Consider the following 19,167-nt stretch of genomic DNA (forward strand, 5'->3'; position numbering starts at 1 on the left):
CAAAGATGGTCATGCACCAGAAAACTTTAAGCCTTGTCTATATGGCAAAATGGTATTGGGAATGACCAGCAGCTGACACTATATGGCCCAGACAGTACTTCAGGCATTTGAATGGAAAATTACCCAAAAGTGTTTCACCACCTGCGCTGCATCAGTCACTGATCTCAGCAAATCATTAATAATGGGAAACAAGTCACAATTTAGTTTCTGCTTATAAAATATTGCTACTTTACCATGTCATGTCATGGATAGAGAAAAAGTTTACTGGTGGGTGGAAAAGAAAGAGAAAGAGAGAGAGATAAACCACTAGTATGAAGAGTGTTGGTGATGTATTTGAGAGGTAGAAAAACATATGAATTACCACTCTAGAGATACAGCAATTTGTGTCTCGTTTTTTTGTTCTTTTGAAATTTTCTCTTTCAAATGACATTACCTTGTAAAATAAAAAAATAAAAACACTGTTTTTGGTGTCCGAGACTTTTGGCATTATTTCAGGTGTGGATAGACACCTACCAGGTGAATGAATAATCACAAGCTAATACATTAGTTAATAATTAATAATCACAGGATAACAATTTTAGTAGTTAGCTTATTTTACAATTTTACCGCTTGTATATGTAATTTATCATTAAAAGAGTGCCATTTCACATTGTATTACTTTATTCTCACCTTGAATTCAAATATTCAAAAACAGAGATAAAGGGAGGAAAGTTGTAGGAAAGAAGAAATGCAACCTGATTATTCATGAAATGCTTTTTTTGTGTATTGCTCTTTACTTGTGTACTGTTCACTTCTTGAGATTATGCAAATTGAAGAAACTGCCCGACTTCAGAAAAAAAGGAACCTATTTACTAGATACCTGGCTTGCAGTTGTGTGATCTCACTTTTTAATATGGTCTCGGTTTTCTGGTTCATCTGTAGCTGCTGTTCAGAGCTCTCCAAGGCAAGCTTCAGGTTTAACAGCTCAGTAGACATCCGGTGCTTAGAGTTTTGCTCCTCTGACCTGCAATCAAAAACAGCAGCCTACAGTTCTCTGTCATTAAAAGTGACCTAAACAGCTGATGACAGCATAGGACCTCCAGAAAAAAATTATGCAGGGCAGCCATCAACAGTCCCTTCAGATATTTTTATAAGAATGCATTAATAGCCTAAATGAAAATGTTACCTAAAAAGATAGAAACCAGAAAAAAAACTGCCTAAGCAAACATGATATATATTATATATGAAATAGCTTTGAGATGTACATGTATTTTCACATATATGCGGCCAACAATGGTGTTTTCTTAAAACAGTTGGATAGACATGCTATGTGAACTTAAACGGGAACAGGAAATGAGATGGTTACCTGAAACAACTTTTTGATCTCATAGTGAAAATGAATTCCAGCTTTTTGATAGTAAATTGCTGAATGATGTGAAACTAGAAAAGGAATGCAAGGCTTCTCAACTGTACTTTGCATGGCTGATGTAAAATACAGCTATGGACACAACAGGAAATATCAAATAATTACAGCAGAAGCTGAACAGACACAGGCTGTCAATCTACTTAAGACAGTTATGGTGAAAAGGCTGAGAAGCTACTGTTAACTTAAAGATGACTGATTACACCTTATTCCTGCACTGCCGGAGAAGTACTGCATAACAAATTTACATTGCAAGGCATCAAATCAACTAATGGTTTGGGAATAAAATCACACAAAACTAAATTACACTAATCTTGCGAAGAGTAATATTGTTTTCTTCTACATTCTTTTGTTCCAATTTTAGTCTTGGCTCACCTGTAGCTGTCTTCATTTCTAGCCAGCTGCTCCTGTAATTTGGCAATTTCCTTTCGTAAGACTGCATTTTCCTGTTCTGATGTCCTTAAAAGATTACCACGTGACTGGAGCTCTAACCGAACCTCTGAGAGTTCTTCTTCTGCTTTCTGAAGAAAAAGTGAACCAAAGAAAGGATTCCAAATACCACAGAGTTAGGAAAGCCCCAGTTAATTAAACAAAGTGAGATTGAAAGACAGTCTTATGTTTCCTGTGCCACATTCAAACAACAATATAGATAATTATAAATGCTGTGTTTACTATGTAGTTAATCTTGATTGATTTTTAACTGCATACGTTTGTTCATAATATTCCTTCTCAGTATATTTAAGAACTATAGATATATTCCTTGGTCACTGATCAAGTTTCTATGTAAGCTTTCTGCAATTTTCTTATCTACTACTTTTTATTGGTTTAATATTGTCCCAAACTTTATACTTCATTAACTGATCTGAACAAAATGAAAAGGACAATATTGTCCTAAATTAAACCAAAAGAAAGAGCCTTAAACAGCAATGGGCGTGCATGTCAATATATAAGAAGAAACAAGCCATTAAAGACTTTGATAACAATTGTATAAGAATGAAAAACAAGAGCCAAGACCAAGTTTATAGATTTGCTACACCAAGTAAAAGTTACCTGTCCATATTTAAAGAAGATATTTCAAATACTTCTCTACTACTTTATGCATGCGGTAATCACCATTATGTTGTATATTTGGTGAATACCTTTATCCACGCCAACTTGCAAGATAATAACATGTTACACTTGTTCATGTGCATATTTTTAAAACAAGGCAGAGGCAGAAAATGAACTGGCAGCTTACTGATTTAAAGTCCAGTGCCAAAGCACTCCCAGAAGAGTAGCAGCCACAGAGCAAGAATTTGCCACAACCATGCTTGACAGTAGTTCTATGCTCCACTGGCTTCGTGCCAAAATACAAACTTTTGCATTTTAATTAAGCTGAAAAAGTTGTAACATGATCAGACCATAAGAAATTTTACCATACAGTCCGAGGGGGCTGACCATGTCTTTAATTAACATATGTATAGGGTTCAATGTTGCTTCTTTGTGAAAGGTGCCTTGCCATCTTATCCTTCAGCTGAGACTGATCAAGAATTAGCTAAACTGTTCTGGTACGCACTTAGTGCCCAGTCACTAACATAAATTCCTCAAGATCCTTTAAGGTTGCCACTGGCCTTTTTGGTAGCATTCTCTTGAAAGGGGGTCCTGATCTTTGCTATACCTTGTGGTGCCATATCTTCTCCCATTGTTAATAATGTTTTTCATGTTCTATAATCTATGTAAAACCTTCAGAGTTCTTCAATGTCCTGATCTCTAGCTTTCAACAATAAGATCATGCAGATAATAGCTCTTAATTGGGAACCAGAGATATTTCTACACTATGCCACCAAAAACATAAAGGAACACTGGATTTTTTAGGGCCAATTATAATCAATTTTTGAAACAGTGTACTTTCTCACATAACTGAATTTGTCAGATGGAACTCTGGTGACAGGTTCATAGTAAATTTTGTAGAGTTGGGCTAAGCCTGGAAGTGGCTGCCCAAGTTTAACCATAAGTACTTTATGATTCACAGCCAAGGGAGCTTGGAGCAGAAGGAAAGGCTTGCCAGGACAAGAATGAGGAGAGTCCAATAGTTCCTAAAAAACTATAGTTCCTGGTTAAAAAGGAGACTATCTTTGTGTTGTGTGAAGCACAAAAGAGCAGTAGGCGGCACACTGCCTAGACAGGGTGTAGTCTGATTAGGTAGGCCCAGAAATAAGTAGAATTATTGTGTTTTATAGATTGTTAATCTATAAATTTGCCAAATGGGTTGTTTAGGGTCAAACCCTACTTCACAGAGTCCCAAATCAAGTTCACACTGGATTTTTTATGGTTAAATTCTCTTTAATATCAAACTGTGAACTGAACTGAAAATATTCAGTATGGATGTCCACTGTTATCTATATATCTTTTACAGTACAGCACAAGTGTTTAAAGCACCTTGGATCACACATGCAAAATATTTGATAACAGAAATTGATGGAAATATGTGACATATTAAGAAATGCATTGTCATTAATGAATATATTCAATAAAGTTATACGTCACTTCTGCCTCCTGCTTACAATATCATCTCTTGAAATAAACACAATAATATAATCCATTCTTAATTCATTACACATTTCCCAAAGTGGCATAAATTATGAAATTGTAATTTATTTTAAAGAAATGTATTTTAGAATTTGAGCAACTTTAGTCATTGATATCTACCTGTCTGAGAGAGCGAGACTGCTGCAGATCAAGCAGGAGACGCTGCTTCTCTTCCTGAAGCTCCCTTCTCTTTGTGGTTAACTCCTGAACAGTACTCTTTAGGTCTTCAGTGGGGATGGCCTCTTGTGGCAAGTCTAGGAAACCCCATCTCCCCGGAGAAGCACCTGAATTCCGAGGAGGTTCTGTTACGTCTTTTTGCTGCTGAAGATATGACAGCCTGCTGTGATAATTCTGAAAGGATTTCTGTTTTAAAATTAAGATAAAATGAGAGGAAATACTGAAAATGTCCAAAAGACAGTAGGTGAATGTAGCTGAAAACCCACTTCTGCAAAACTCTACTTCTTTCCTTGAAGCCTTTTGTTTGACATCCCTACCGCAAATGATTACTTTGGACATTTATCAGAATAACACTATGCAAGTCACAAGTTGGTTTCCTGCAAAATTTAAATAACATTTATCCCTGCCACCACAAAACAGTAAAGTCATAAATTATCACACATAGAAATTGGAAATTCAATTCCTGCTTTCACCTTCACCAAAGTTTAGCATTTACACATAAATGTTTCATTCCATGTAAGGCTGCCATGATCCTGGTTAAGAAAAGGTCATTACTCACAGAATACTTATTTTTCCTAAAATAAAGAAAGCTGCAAAAAGCTTGGGCTCAACTTGATGACTAGCAATGCAGTGCACCAGAAGAGAAGAGGGCAACTGGCACTAACTTTGTGCTTTAAGTATGCAGTTTTGATTTTGTTAAATTGTGAAATTACAAAGTGGACACAGCAAAAAACAACTAGACTTTTCCAAGGCTGTAGAGTATGAACTACAAGGACAGACTGCAAGACTTTTACCATTAATTATCAGCTTTGCAACTATGGCCCTTTGAAGCTGGCAACAGGGCTACAAGAACACAATCTTGCTGTTCCAGGCAAAACTGTTCATTTAAAGGACCCCAGGACAGTATCGGTGCAGAGTATGATGTATAAAAGATGGAGGTGCATATTGTCTCACATATTTGAATTTTGAATTGTAAATAAAAACAGCGGTAGTAAAGGTAACAATAATGACAGCAACTAGGACACAATTTAAATAAGCAACAATTGGGCTTAAATCACAACTTCAAGTTTAGTTCAGCATATTCAATTTTGGAAAAAAAAAAAAAGTTCACATAACCAATCTATGCCTGCCTAAAGACTCTGTTTTTATCCTACCCCTAAATAAAAAGGTGTTTAATCTCTAATGCTGAAACTTTCCTAGGTTCAAAATGCCCTAGATAATAGACATGCTTTTTTGTTTTGTAGCTCCGAATTCTCTTTTTTAAACAGTAACTATATTATTGTACAGAGCAGGTATGGGAAAGGAATCAAATACCTGAAAGATTTCACACTTTTCGCTTAAGGATCTGCGTTGCTCCTCCAGGGAGGCCAGTTCAATCTGGTACATTGCCCGCTGAGTGTCCCATTCTTTGGACTTGGCTCTAAATTCCTGTGAAGCAAAATAGATATTGTAATACTATTTTTTATTATAAGTATAAAAGTGGAGTGTTAAACACAATCAGACCCACATAAATATTTGTCAACTCTGCCACAACTTACAATGCGTATTATATTTTCACTTGAGAGAAAATTACAATTGTACTTGTTTGATATAAGATATCTAATTAATGATGAAATATTATACTAATGTAATACTTAGAATAATTGCTATGAACTGCTTAATAAATCAAAATTCAAATGTGAGTAGGCTAACTTACACATCTAAAACTTCATTAAGTGATTACTTTTTACCTTTTTGTTTAATTTATACATGAGAATCATGTCTGTAGAACATCACCATTTTTATAAATACCTACCTTTAGCTTAAAGACCCCTTCTCACGGCACAATGTTTTAATTTCAGTTACAGAGTTTTACATAATCTTAGAAAATATGGAATAGTCACAGCTTGCACACAGCAACTCACACAAACAGGTCTGTGACTTGCCCCAATGATTTTGTCTAAGTGATAGGGTCAAGCTTGTGTGTGTGTGTGTGTGTGTGTGTGTAAGAGCTGACAATCAATGAGTGTTCACGAGAAGTTCAACACATACGACAAGGAAAGAAGAAAAATGGGTGCTGTGGATCTGCCAATAGAAAACAGGCTCATCTGTCTGATGTACCATATTTCTTGTACACAACAGAATTGAAAATGGCAAGCAAAAGGGCTAAGATTGCAGTGGAACTCAACATATCTGTAAAAGCCTTTGTAACGGTACTGGCCATGTTATTGGCAATCAGAATGTGGCAAAATCATGATATTTTGGAAATGCACAAAGTCATAATTTGTCATCCCATCAAATTCCTAATTATGTAATTAAACCTCCTCCAGGTAACACGATCCAGAAACTGCAGTTGTTAAGTCTCACATACTATAAGTTCAGTAATGTGTTTCTAACTATAGATTTTCATCAGACTATTACATTGAGAAAATAGCAGCAGAATGTTGAAAAAATAGACATAATAAATGGCACATGATGGAATGGGTAATTAATACAGTCAACTACTGTAAAATTCTTCATTTTGAATGTAGAAGCATAATTTTTTCCACCCCATAGTTAAACTAACAGTCTTTCTGTATCTGGGAAACAAATTGTATATTGATTGTGTATGTATAGCATTCTTACAGTATTCTGTGGCTGTCTGTCAAGTGCAGTTGCTTTGTATTGTTCGTACGACATTCCGTGTTGGTTTTTCTTGGTGATTATTAAATGTGTTCTATGGTTTTTGTGATGGGTGATCATAAAGAACAGCAAGTTTGTGTTAAATTGTTTTCTCTTAGGGAAAACAGCTGCTGAAACTGTACTGATGCTTGAAACTGCTTTTAAAGAGGAAGCTTTAAGTAAAACACAGGTCTACAAGTGGTTTTCGCGTTTCAAACAAGGGGAAATGTCACTTGAAGACCAACCAAGATCTGGCCAAACAATGGCCACAATCAGGAATGACGAAAATCTTGAAAATGTTTGCAATACAATTTACGAAGATCATCGTCAAGATTATTGAATAGATTTCTGAATTGACTTGTGAGGCCTTGGAGTTCTTGCCACCTTTCCTACTCGCTTCATCTTGCTCTGTGCGAGTTTTGTGCGACTTTTTCTTGTTCCAGCATATGATAAAAAGAACTCAAAGGAAAGCACTTTTATACTGTGGAGGAAGTCAAAGAAAAATCGCTGCAGGCAACTGACAACTTTCCTCTTCAGCAATTCCAAAAATGTTTCCACCAGTGGGAAAACCATTGGGACAAGTGCATTCATTCACTTGGGGAGTACATTGAAGGAGACTAAAGTTTCAGTAAATAAAAATTATGAAAACATTTTTTTTTTCAATTCTGGTTATTTCTGGGTACCCCCTCCCTCGTATAAACCAATCAAATCTCAATGATTAAACAGCAGTGATACAAACATTAGAGCTCATATCACACTGACTTACCAAGAGCTACATTTTGACAATAGGCACAAATTAGGGAGACTTTGCTGTCACAGGGGGGAATTTGCTTAAGCAGGAAGGTACAGATATTAGACATTGTTCCATGCAAACATAAAATAAACTGAAAAGACAAGAAATTATATTCATTTTTTACAATAAGAACAGTGGATATAAAAATCTACACACCCCTGCCAAAAATTGCAGAATTTGTGCAATACAAAAATAAAAACAGATAAATCCTGTCAGAACTTATTCCACCATCATTGCAAAACTGCAATCTATACAAAGAACATGAAATTATTCAAAAAATGTTTACTGGAAAAAAAAAAAACCTGGTTGCATTAGTGTGCACACCCTTTACTAATCAAACATGTGGCTACGTTCAGAATCAACCAATCACAGTAAGTCCCCTCTTAAAAAGTAGTTAGTATACTCCTGATATCAATTAAAGTAGCTCTGATTGAGCTCAGATAAAGTTTCTGTTCCTGTAGGATTATTCTGATATCCTCTTAATTGCAGCATGCAGTACATTACTAGGATTTGTTTTGATGACTAATTCTGTTAATTTTTATGTATTTGGTGTTATTCCAACAAAAACAGGACAATCATTTCTGGATCTTGAAACACAATCATGTTTTCCATATAAATTATTTCTAATAATGCATTCACATTACATATTTTACCTTACAAAAGTTTTTTCAGGAAAAGACCAATTTGATATAGTGGGAGAAAGTCTGTATTTTATCATTACATGCCAAGTACTGGTATAATATTTTTGTGGGGTTTTTGGGAGATTGTGCTGTACAAAATGGAAAAGATGGTAGTTTGTATTTTTTTAATTGAATTCTCCAATAATGTGAACTCTCTTATTCTCCAAATAAAGACAGGGCTCTTGACCAAAGAATTTTCATGTCAGAAGGTCAGTTCCATGAGTCTTTGGGTTTACTTTTTTTTTTTATAAGTGCTGATAATTCCACAAGCAACTATTTAACAATATTTACGCACTTGTTTTGCTTGCTTTGAGCAAGCAACTGGATAACACACATGTGGTTCATTTGACATGAGTCTTAAATGCATGAGTAACGGGAGATATTTTCATCAATGTTTTTCACATTGATTACCACTGTACAGCACTGGCCACGACCGAGTTCTGGTATGTGATAAACTTATTTCTCTCCATTCTACTTGAAAATTCTTCTAGGCCACCACTACAAAGTACACGCGGTAAGAAACGCAAAAAATACCATATTTAGGTGAATTATTTCTTTAAATTTCTTTAAAATAAAATCATGCAAACAAGACAAGTACTGCATCTTTTTCTGTGCTTTTCTGTTTGTTGAGTACATTGTAACTAAAAAGTAAAAGCCAAAGAAGTAACAAGACAGAAAATGTACAATTAGAATCACTGAATTTCTATATTTTGGTACATGATAACTATGCAAAACTAATAATCTTCTAACAATTGTGTGACTGAAATATGCTCTTTAATGAACACATGAATATAAGGAATAATTTATTTACAGGTACAAAATTAACTTAAGTGAAGGTTACATGAAACTTATAAGACTGTTTTACGTATTTCAAATTACTTTCCATTAATTAGTTCTTAGGTGTTTGGCAGAACTTTCTAATATAAAGAATTATCTAATGTAAAGGAGGATTTCATCTTATTTGGTTTCCTCTTCAGATACAGATGCTTTTTATTTGTCTATCTTGGTACATAACCAACATAAATAGCTTTCAGTCTTCATTTACTAAAAGAAACTCATTATACAGTTGGTTGTTTTTAGAATTTTGATTGTTGACTATATGGTCCTTCAAATCTTCAACAACTCTGTGATGGCCAGTGCAATTTTCTACGCTGTGGTGTGTTGGGCTGGTAACGAGACTCCAAGAGAGCCCCACAGAAGCAACATGCTAATTAAAAGGGCATACTCAGTTATGGGGGTGCACTCTGGACCCCTGTTGGTAGCAGCAAAGGAAAGAGTTAAAACAAAAATGAGAGCCATTATGACAATGCTGCACATCCTCTCTCTCTGACACACTAACACTGTGGACTTTCAGCCAATGAATTATTCAGCAGAAGTGTGTCAAGAAACACGACTGGGGCTCCTTTATACCAACAGCAATATGCCTGTATTGTATAGTGATTCTCGTGTGTGTTCAGATCATATTGTATCTCTGTGTATATATTTTATCTATCTATTTATGTATATATTTATTTAAAGAGCTTACGTAAAAAGCCAAATTTCCTCCTGAGGACAAAAAGGTTGTATCTATTTATCTATCTATAGCCAAAAACATATTGTTTACCTTTTCAGCTAGTTTACTACAGTAATCCCTCACTATAGCGTGTGTCGACCTTTGCGGCTTCACTCCATCGCGGATTTTATATGTAAGCATATCTAAATATATAACGCAGATTTTTGCTGCTTCGCTGGTTTCTGCGGACAATTTTATTTCTAGTACATGCTTCCTCAGTTGGTTTGCCCAGTTGATTTCATACAAGGGACGCTACTGGCGGATGGCTGAGAAGCTACCCAATCAGAGCATGCAGTTAAGTTCCTGTGTGCTGATTGGCTCATCAACGGAGCGCCAAATTCGATTCCGCTGCGTTACCCAGGAAGTCTCATCTCATTCATTCAGCATCAACGTGTTTCGGTGTGTAAAGAGTTAACTGTTGTGTTTATCTTTGTGCAATAGTCAAGCCCTTCGTTATGGATCCAAAACGATCTGCTCCTGGTACTGCTTCAGGAGCTGTGCCCAGGCGCCAATGGAAGATGCTAACGATTGCCGAAAAGGTAAAAGTTTTGGATATGTTGAAGTAAGGGAACAGCTACACCACTGCAGGATGCCATTACGGCATTAATGAGTCCACAATTCTTTTTATTTAAAAAGGAGGAAAAGAATATAAGATCTACGGCCGCAGTGTCCTTTAACCAGAGCACAAAATGAGTTGTAAGTGGATGTAATAAGGCGGTAGTCTCGATGGAATCTGTTTTAGGGATTTGGATTGAAGACTGTGGGAAGAAGAACAATGGTGGCGCTACACAATCTCCTGAAGAGGCTCCTTTAGAAAAGCTGTAACGCTCTCCTTTGTTGTGCAGTAAAATTAAACTCATCGTTATTGGACAAATCGTCGTGTCATTGTTGGCGAGTACCCACAACTAATTTTCTACGTACTTAGTACATGTACGTAACGTAGGTTTATTGTAAATGTTGTGACGGACAGCCGGGTCCCATGCCCGGCCGGGATGCCTCTGCTGCATACGTCCCGGGGGAGCCATCATGGACATTGCAGTACCTTCCCCGGGGCGCTTGGGGGCAGCCTCCCTGGCCGTGGATCCCTCCTCAATCTTCCCCGTGGCTCCATGGGACATGGAGTCCACCACAGCAGCCCGGTTGGGAAGGCATGTGCCCACGGCAGAAGAAAATAAAAAGCCCTTTGAGTGTGAACACGTGCCTCTGCATAGTCTGTGCCGGGTCCGGCGCTATATAGCGCCTTTATCACAATGTACACACATTTTATACAATTTTTCTTGCATTGTAGGCATTTATTGCCGGTGGCCTGTCTATTTTAATGGCTGTAACATATGTGATATCGGAGACGCTCTACAGTATCATTAAAATAACATTTTGGTTTTATGTACAGCATTTACATGTTATAGATTTTTCACTTATTTTTATATTACCTAATCAATTACAATATGTTTAAAACTGTATTACGTATTAAATAAAACTCCTCAATATATATATGTGTATATATATATATATGATACATATGTTTGTGAGTAGTATATAAACAGCGTGTTCACATACATAATTTCAACGAATCTTACCTAATGACTAAGAGAATATAAAGGGTTTATGCTGTATAACTGTGCGGGGAATGTTTATAAACAGTGTGGGAGAGATTATAAGGGCTTAAAATATATTAAAATAACCATACAAACATATGGTTTGTACTTCGCGGATTTTCACCTATCGCGGGGGGGTTCTGGAACGCAACCCCCGCGATCGAGGAGGGATTACTGTACTTGCATATGTAAAGAGAACTAAGCTGTATTGTCAAAGGAAATATTACAGAATGTTGAGTGTTAGCACAGAAAAGCCTGGCAGGTTTCTTAAAATTGTAACATTAAATGCCATGCAATTACCATAGTCTGTTTGGAAACAGGGGTGCCACCAGGGAGTTAAGATTTTGTTCTAAGTAGTTTGCCTCAGGACAGGTGATGAAAATTCAATTTCGTTTTATAATTTGGAATGATGATGCCTAGGTGAATGTCGAACTTATAGCAGTGCACCACAGGACCACCCTTGCATTTCTAGGCATGTCAAAGTAGATAAGCTCACCTTTATAAGTGACAACCCTTAATAAATAAAATTATGTGAAAAATTACATCCCACGTATTACCTTCTCCATTTCTGGGACATCTCATCAACATTTTGCTTTTAATGAAATGACAATTATAAAGAGATCAGACCTATCAACTGGACACAGAGCTTTTAAAAACACAGACAGCTTCTGAGGTAGGTGTTACAGCAGGAGGAAGGAAAAATATAATAAATTTAGGTAGTTGTAAAGCCAACCTTTGTGTCAGTCATCATACATGCTATATAATAATATAGATGACCAAAAAAGGTAGTAAATTAGTCATGAGGAATGCAATACATAGATCACACCTAAGAAAGTTCTAGCACTAAAGAAATAGGCTTTGATAATGGGCATGAATATACACTATTATGATCACTGCTATTTGGAGATAGAAATATGGAAGAAATCATGCTTTTCTTCTGAAACTATGCAGCATCATTGTATTTCTGTGTCTGTACAGGTTCATAGGGTCATTATTTTCACATGTACAAAGTACACTGAAATTCTTATTTGGATGTAATGTCACCACTCTCCAGCACCATGATTAGAGACAGTTTATTGTAACTAAATTATTCCAACATTCCACTTTTTTGTAAACTTATTGTATATCACTATTATTAATGCCCATCTGTCATACATGATGAAACTCCTGAATGAGACACCTGTTACTTTTGAAAATTACTTACTTATTAATGCATCATCTGACACATTGTTTTTATTTTTAAAACTGCAATCCATGAATGCTTTAAAAAAAAATAAAATAAGGGTCTATATGTGGTCCAGCTCAAGGCAGAAATTAAACTGCAAGAATGAACGGTGTCTTAACAAATCAGCTCAGTTTTCAGAGAAAGCATTTAAAAACATAACCCAGGGAAGTGATGCTAGATAGTTTCCCAGATGTGTTCTTACCTCTAGTTTCTTATTTAGCTTGTCAATTTCATCATCAGCCAGTTCCTTGCTGGCTTCCCTTGCTCTTTTGGAATGATGACGTTGCAATTTCCCATAGCTGTACTTCAGTTTTTCTAGCTGTAAAACAGAAACTAGTGATTAGAAATTGAAAAAGTATTTGGAATGGGGTTTGATTATATGGAATGTTATTTACTTCAAATAAAAATCCATAAAAATAAAAAAATAAATCAAAAAGCAAAAGTGGGCTTACCTGTAAAGTTATTTCCTTAACTTTAAATACTTATATAACTATAACTATTGTATGCAGGGCTTAAAATATAAAATAAATGCACATGCAATCTATCTGTGGAGCAATTCAACTGCCTGTCTCATAGCACTGCCACTTAAGCATGGCTTAAATTGCTACAGTAAACAGGCTTTAACATATCTTTATTATAACAGGCTTCAGAAGAGTGGGGTAGGCCTTGTCTTGTCAGACAAGTATGTATGTGATGTTTTTATTGTAACTTTGCCTTTAAATGTAGCATTCCTTTCATAAATGTGTAAACAGATAGAATACTGTCATTTAATAAAACCTCTTAAGTAAAAAATATCAAAAATAGTTTTCCTGATTTCTCTAGGCTAGCACAGGACGATTTTGAAGATTACAAAGCAAGGATGGTCTCTACTTTTGCAGCTGGGGACCAAGTCGCTAAAACTCTTGGAAGAGAATGAGTTTCTCACTTAATTAGCATGCTCTGTATCCATTAGTGCCATATCCATTCATAATTTCTGTTGAGTTATAAGCACATGAAGGTCTTAATTTTGATATTGTATCTCACCTCAATTAGAAAGATTCTGAAAACATCAAAACTAAAAATACTAATTAAAAAACTAATTTAAACTAATTAAAAATGTGAATTAATTAAAACCTTTGCTTCAAAACTGAGACATCCAGCATACATAATAGTGATGTTAAGCACAAAAAATTACTTACTGCGTATTTTTATTTTAGAAGGAGTATATGAATTGAAGAGGTTTGTGAATAACTACAGGTAACAACTAAAAGAAAGAGTCAAAATCTTACAATGTGCTTGTTATCCAATTTTAATGATTACTTTCAAACTTGAGTTCTTAACATGAGATACCAGTAGTCTTAAATGACACACTTCTAAATGCTCAATTCTCTGATGTGAAGTAGCAATAAACAGATTAACTACCAATCACTCATAGCAGTAAAATATAACAGAATAAACTCACAGATGCAGAACAGTACACTTTTGTAGCACCTTCTGGATTTATTACTGAAATTCAAGAAAAGGGCAGGCCAAGGTTAATCAAGCCTTCTTCTCACTTACTTCTGATTGCAACACATTGACCTTTTCTTCATATTTAAAAACAATCTCTTGATTTGATCTTTCCATATCTTCCAAGCGCTGGATCAGAATTCCTGCCTGTTAGAAAACAAGTTAACCATTAGAAACTCCAAAGTACATGCCAAACTAACAAACAAACACACACAATATCTGTGTTGAAAGATTAAGGTTTGAATTTATATTAAAATATGGGGCTCATACATGGTGCTAAGGTATAAATCATTTTACTAAATTCCTGGTTCACTTATTGTTTCTTGTTTATCCATATCATTGTTGAATTTAAAATAGTGTTTTCGTGAGCAATGTAAAAAAATTGGTTTAGGGAATTTGACTTTACTGAACTTTACTTCACCTACTTAATTGGTTCTCTAAAATGCTGTGCAATGAGAGTAAAGAACGAGAGTAAACTGTGATGTGTCACTCATTTACTACAAATTGCCTGTATAAGAAAAAACGAGGGGGCTGAGAATTGAAAAACTAGAGTATAACAAAAGATGTGAGATAAGTTGGAGGATGCAGATTTTCAAGCACATATCTGACCCATGTTCCAGGCTGTCTGAGGAGTAAAGAAGGAAAAAAAAGATTACCTGAAGAAAATGAAAAGTAAGATTATACCAAGAAAAAGCAAACAAACAGTAAAACTGAATTCTGGAAAATATCAATCCCAATCTTGCTCTGATGAGCAATTATGGGAACCATCAAAATTCATCTACTCACTAAATTAATATTTATGTCATTATTTAAGCTAACTGCAAATCACTCTGACAACCACCAAAAAACAATGATTAATGATTCAACAAACAATACAGCGAAAAGGTGATTGTTGTAATTTAGATAATCATTAATCAAATGAAATATTTACTGTATCCAGGATATCCAACTTTCTGATATTAACATCATAAGCAGAACGTTCAGGTTTAACTCTAAAAATCTAGACAATATTTGCCACTTGCTGGTGACACTAAAGCCACACTATCACTAATAATTGCTGAGGATTATATCTCTCTATAATAAAAAAAATTCTGGGAGAGATGAGACGTGATCTTCACGTTAAGATCACAGAAGACACTTAAAAGAACCGTGAGACGAAAGTGAATGTCCACGGAGCCTCTCGCGGGGGCCTTAAACATGAGACTTTGTGCCAAGAGATTGACCCAGGACCGTCTCATGACGACGTAGTACATGAGATTCTTGCAAGACACTCCCTACTTACAACCAATATCAAATAAGACCACGGGCAGCAAAACACTCAGTCGTGTGAGTGTAAGGATTTGAGCACACACAGATCCAGGGCTCTCAGCGTATATAAAGCATATAAGGACAGTACATTATAAATGAAACATAGATGACTAAGCAAAGAAGAAAGCAGTGCGGAGAAAAGAGGCTCAAAAGCGTTGGTGAGAAAAAAGAGCAAAAAAAATAAAGAATAATCTAGGTGCAAATTCAGAAAATAAGGAAAGTAATTATCAACCCGGAACAAGTGGAATTGAAAAAAAAGCACGTCCAATCAGGCTCAGAATTAAAAGACAGAGAGTAAAACACAAAGTAGAACGTCATAAAGTCATTCAAAAACGTTGGCGCTAAGCACATGCAGAGCAGGTTAGAGATTATGAAAGCAGTGGAGTTCAAAAGGCTCAAAAAAAAAAAAGTAGCGATACACATGTGGAGAAAGTTAACGAATATGAAAGTAGGAAAATTAGAAAGTGTAAAAAAAAAAAGTAAAGATCGCAGTAGCACAAACAAATGGAAATTATTACTCAAAAAAGGGAAAATAATCACCACAGACCAGGTGTCATTGAAAAAAAGCAGGTATCACAGCACACCATGGGATCATTTCAAACCCAATTATCATCTCCACAATGTTTACCACTCACTTACTTACTCATTCTGCACAAATGAGCTTCACCCATGTGTCCTTGGATTGGGTGAGAAAACCTATGTAAATATATGAAGCAGCAGCAACAGGCACTTGATATTATCACATTTGTCAATACCAACAAGAACTGATAAATGCCATTAATCGAATTACAAACCCTAGAAACTAATAATCCAAAATTTAGGAGAGAAAAAAAAACTTTCAAAAGCAAAATGCACCCTACCCAACATTTAATTTTAGTTTCAAATTTCACACTTTAATGCTATGTCAGTTGTTACAGAATCACAATAAAGATAAAAAAAGAAACAAATCATAGTAAAAAAAAAAAAACGCAAGACCAGTAATTTTATGTTATGACAACACATGAAGGAACTACTTAGCACAATTCCAATAAGGCAGAGCTATTAGGTTGGGATGATTAATAAAAACAAATAATATCCATTTAAAAGGCAACATGACTGAATGATAGAAGTGTTTCTTTACCTGACTAAAACAAGAAAGTATCATCGGCAATACCTATCTCTCAACATATAATGATAAATATAGTCCCTACTATTTACATAACTGGTGTAGAAAGCCTGGCTCTTAAAAATGGAAGCACAAGGGGAAGAAAAAAAAAATCTTTTAATCTTAAACTGGTATTTCTCAAGCAGTGCTCGTATTTGTTTATGTTGCCGAATACCAATGATGTCTTAAAAACAGAGCAGCTCAAACCCAAAATGGCATGATTTAACTTTTACCCTAGTTCAATGACAATGAAAAATTACAGGGACTACAAAAAATGATTGACCCATTGAGTTTAAAACCTTGGTATTAAAAGCTTTGTGTCAAACTTAGACAGACCAGTGCAAAACGTTGTGTGGTCTTCACATGCCCAAAGAAGCACTTCTGGTAGAAATCCCTTCAGACACTATAGACAATAGCAATATTTTGAAAAAGTGGTACACTATCTACCCTATTACTTCCTAACAAACAAATAAAAAATAAAAATAAAACAATGTGGTGGTGTCACAGATATGAAGGTCTGGCATCATAGTAGAAATTGCACAGACAATGCTACTTGGCCAACAAAAAGACCTCAGAAGCCATCATCTCTTACAGACATCTGATAACTTTCTGCTTGTCCATTTCACCAGCAGTTTAGTTTTCTTTAGCTGCTACTACAATGCTTTGAGTCCATAAAATGTCTTGAAAGCTTAAGTACCAGGCAGTAAATAGTCATTTATAGCTGCATTTCAAAATCTCATAGTGATATAAAGTGGAAAGTATATCTTGGGTTCAGAGGCGGCTTAAGAAAACCTTTTCAAAAGCATTTTAGATACATTTTCCTAATATAAGTTCTGTACGCACTAGCTTATGGGACAAACAAAGATTGCTACAATACGAGGTGTGGCAGAAAAGTAATGAGACTGTTTTTTTATTTACCAAGGTTTTTATTTTTTTCAAACATCAATGTTATCCCCCTTCAAAGTAGTTCCCTTAAGCTACACACCGATGGAGACGTTGTTCCCACTGTTGGTAGCAGCGCTGGAAGTCTTCAACCAGTATGGTCTTCAGCATGTCTGTTACACTCTTTTGGATGTTTTCTAAAGTCCCGAAATGACGTCCTTTGAGGACATTTTTTAGTTTAGGAAAAAGTCACACGGACTGAGGTCAGGTGAATAAGGGGGCTGGGGAACCACAGGAATGCCTTTTGAGGTCAAAAATTCTGTTATGGAGAGGGCAGTTTTTCGGCACCATTTTGGCACAGACCTTTCGCATGTGCAAATGTTCAGTCAAAATTTGATGAACGGTAAATCTGTTCAAATTTAATTGTTCACTCAACATTCTTAATGTTAAACGACAGTCTGATCTCACGAGAGTGTTCACACGTTCGATGTTTTCATTGGTTTTCGAAGTTGAAGTCCTCCCTGAACGGTGTTCATCTTCAACGTGTTTTCTGCCTTCCAAAAATGATTTGTGTCAGCGAAAAACTTGAGCTCGGGATAAAGAATGTTCCCCATAGGCCTGTTTTAACTTTTCAAATGTCACACTTGCCGTTTAATGGCACATCGTTGCTCCAAATTCCGCTGTTCCATTTTGCGTGACGCACAACCAAAAACACAACTTTGCTAATAGCAGTCACAAAAATCACGTAGTTAACGGAAGGAGTTGAAACTCGCACTGAGCTATGGGAGGGTACTAATACACGTGCTCTATCAAGGATTACAGCACAGCGTTGCCAGATTGCTTGCAGTGTTGCCAGTCTCATTACTTTTCTGCCACACCTCGGTATATTGTGAGAAATACCTATCTTTCCCCTAACCACTAGCCTAAATTTCCAGAAGGATGCAAAGCCACCTTTAAAAAGGAGAGGTTGCATGTGATTACGACTGTCTATCAGCTTTCAATTATGTCATCAGTAACAGCACAACTCAGATACAGAACTTCCTAAACATGTCACCATTTTATAAAAAGGTCACAGAGATTTTCACAGACAAGAAAAAGAGAACTGCCCCACAGAAGGTAACATTAATGACATATTGGAAATTCTCAATACGGATGATCTTAATCCTTTGATAAATTAAAGGACACAAATTGAGAGAAAAAATGAGGAAGCGAGAGCAACTGTGCAAGAGGTTACAAAAAAAATTATTATTTTATCAAGTTCAAAATTATCTAGAAAAATAAACAAAAAGGTATTTTTATGATAGCGGGGGAAGGAAAACTGATCCAATGTAAGAATTTTACATAAAAATATAAGAACTTGATTAAAGAAAAGGGAGATTGTTTATTGGTATAATCTGGCTAAAGGTATAAATAGAACCTACAATTATGAGAAGAAACAGCAGCACTGAAGCTCTAGGATCTTTTATTCATATTCAATAGAAAGTGGCATATGTGAAATCCTAATTTTCTAGAATTCCAATTCTTAGCAAACTCCCAAATACCGATTAGGAAATAAGGCCTAAGAATGGGAGTACTGAATTCCTACTGGATTTGAAACGAAATAGGCAGTTTGACAAAATTCCTGCCTGAGTGCCATTTAAAAATAAATTGGGACATCACAGATTAAAGAGGAATGATACCAGCAGAAAAGAGTAATACCAAGTAGACACAGAT

The 19,167-nt window shown here is 35.7% G+C and overlaps 1 protein-coding gene across 2 annotated transcripts in view; it reads right to left on the reverse strand.

Annotated features, from left to right (window-relative positions):
* cep63 (centrosomal protein 63) overlaps positions 1 to 19,167 on the reverse strand; it is a 67,490-nt gene that overhangs the window by 24,612 nt on the left and 23,711 nt on the right. Inside the window, exons 4-9 of one of the 2 annotated variants that reach the window (XM_039744145.1) lie at positions 14,172 to 14,267; positions 12,835 to 12,951; positions 5,462 to 5,575; positions 4,091 to 4,288; positions 1,778 to 1,923; positions 860 to 1,003 (exon numbers count right to left, since the gene is read on the reverse strand). In XM_039744145.1, the coding sequence (XP_039600079.1) occupies positions 860 to 1,003; positions 1,778 to 1,923; positions 4,091 to 4,288; positions 5,462 to 5,575; positions 12,835 to 12,951; positions 14,172 to 14,267 (815 nt within the window). Of the gene's footprint in view, positions 1 to 859; positions 1,004 to 1,777; positions 1,924 to 4,090; positions 4,334 to 5,461; positions 5,576 to 12,834; positions 12,952 to 14,171; positions 14,268 to 19,167 lie in introns of both variants that reach the window. The other variant, XM_039744144.1, reaches the window with a different exon arrangement.

This window comes from Polypterus senegalus, chromosome 2, assembly GCF_016835505.1.
Source record: "Polypterus senegalus isolate Bchr_013 chromosome 2, ASM1683550v1, whole genome shotgun sequence".
NCBI classification, from domain to species: domain Eukaryota; kingdom Metazoa; phylum Chordata; class Cladistia; order Polypteriformes; family Polypteridae; genus Polypterus; species Polypterus senegalus.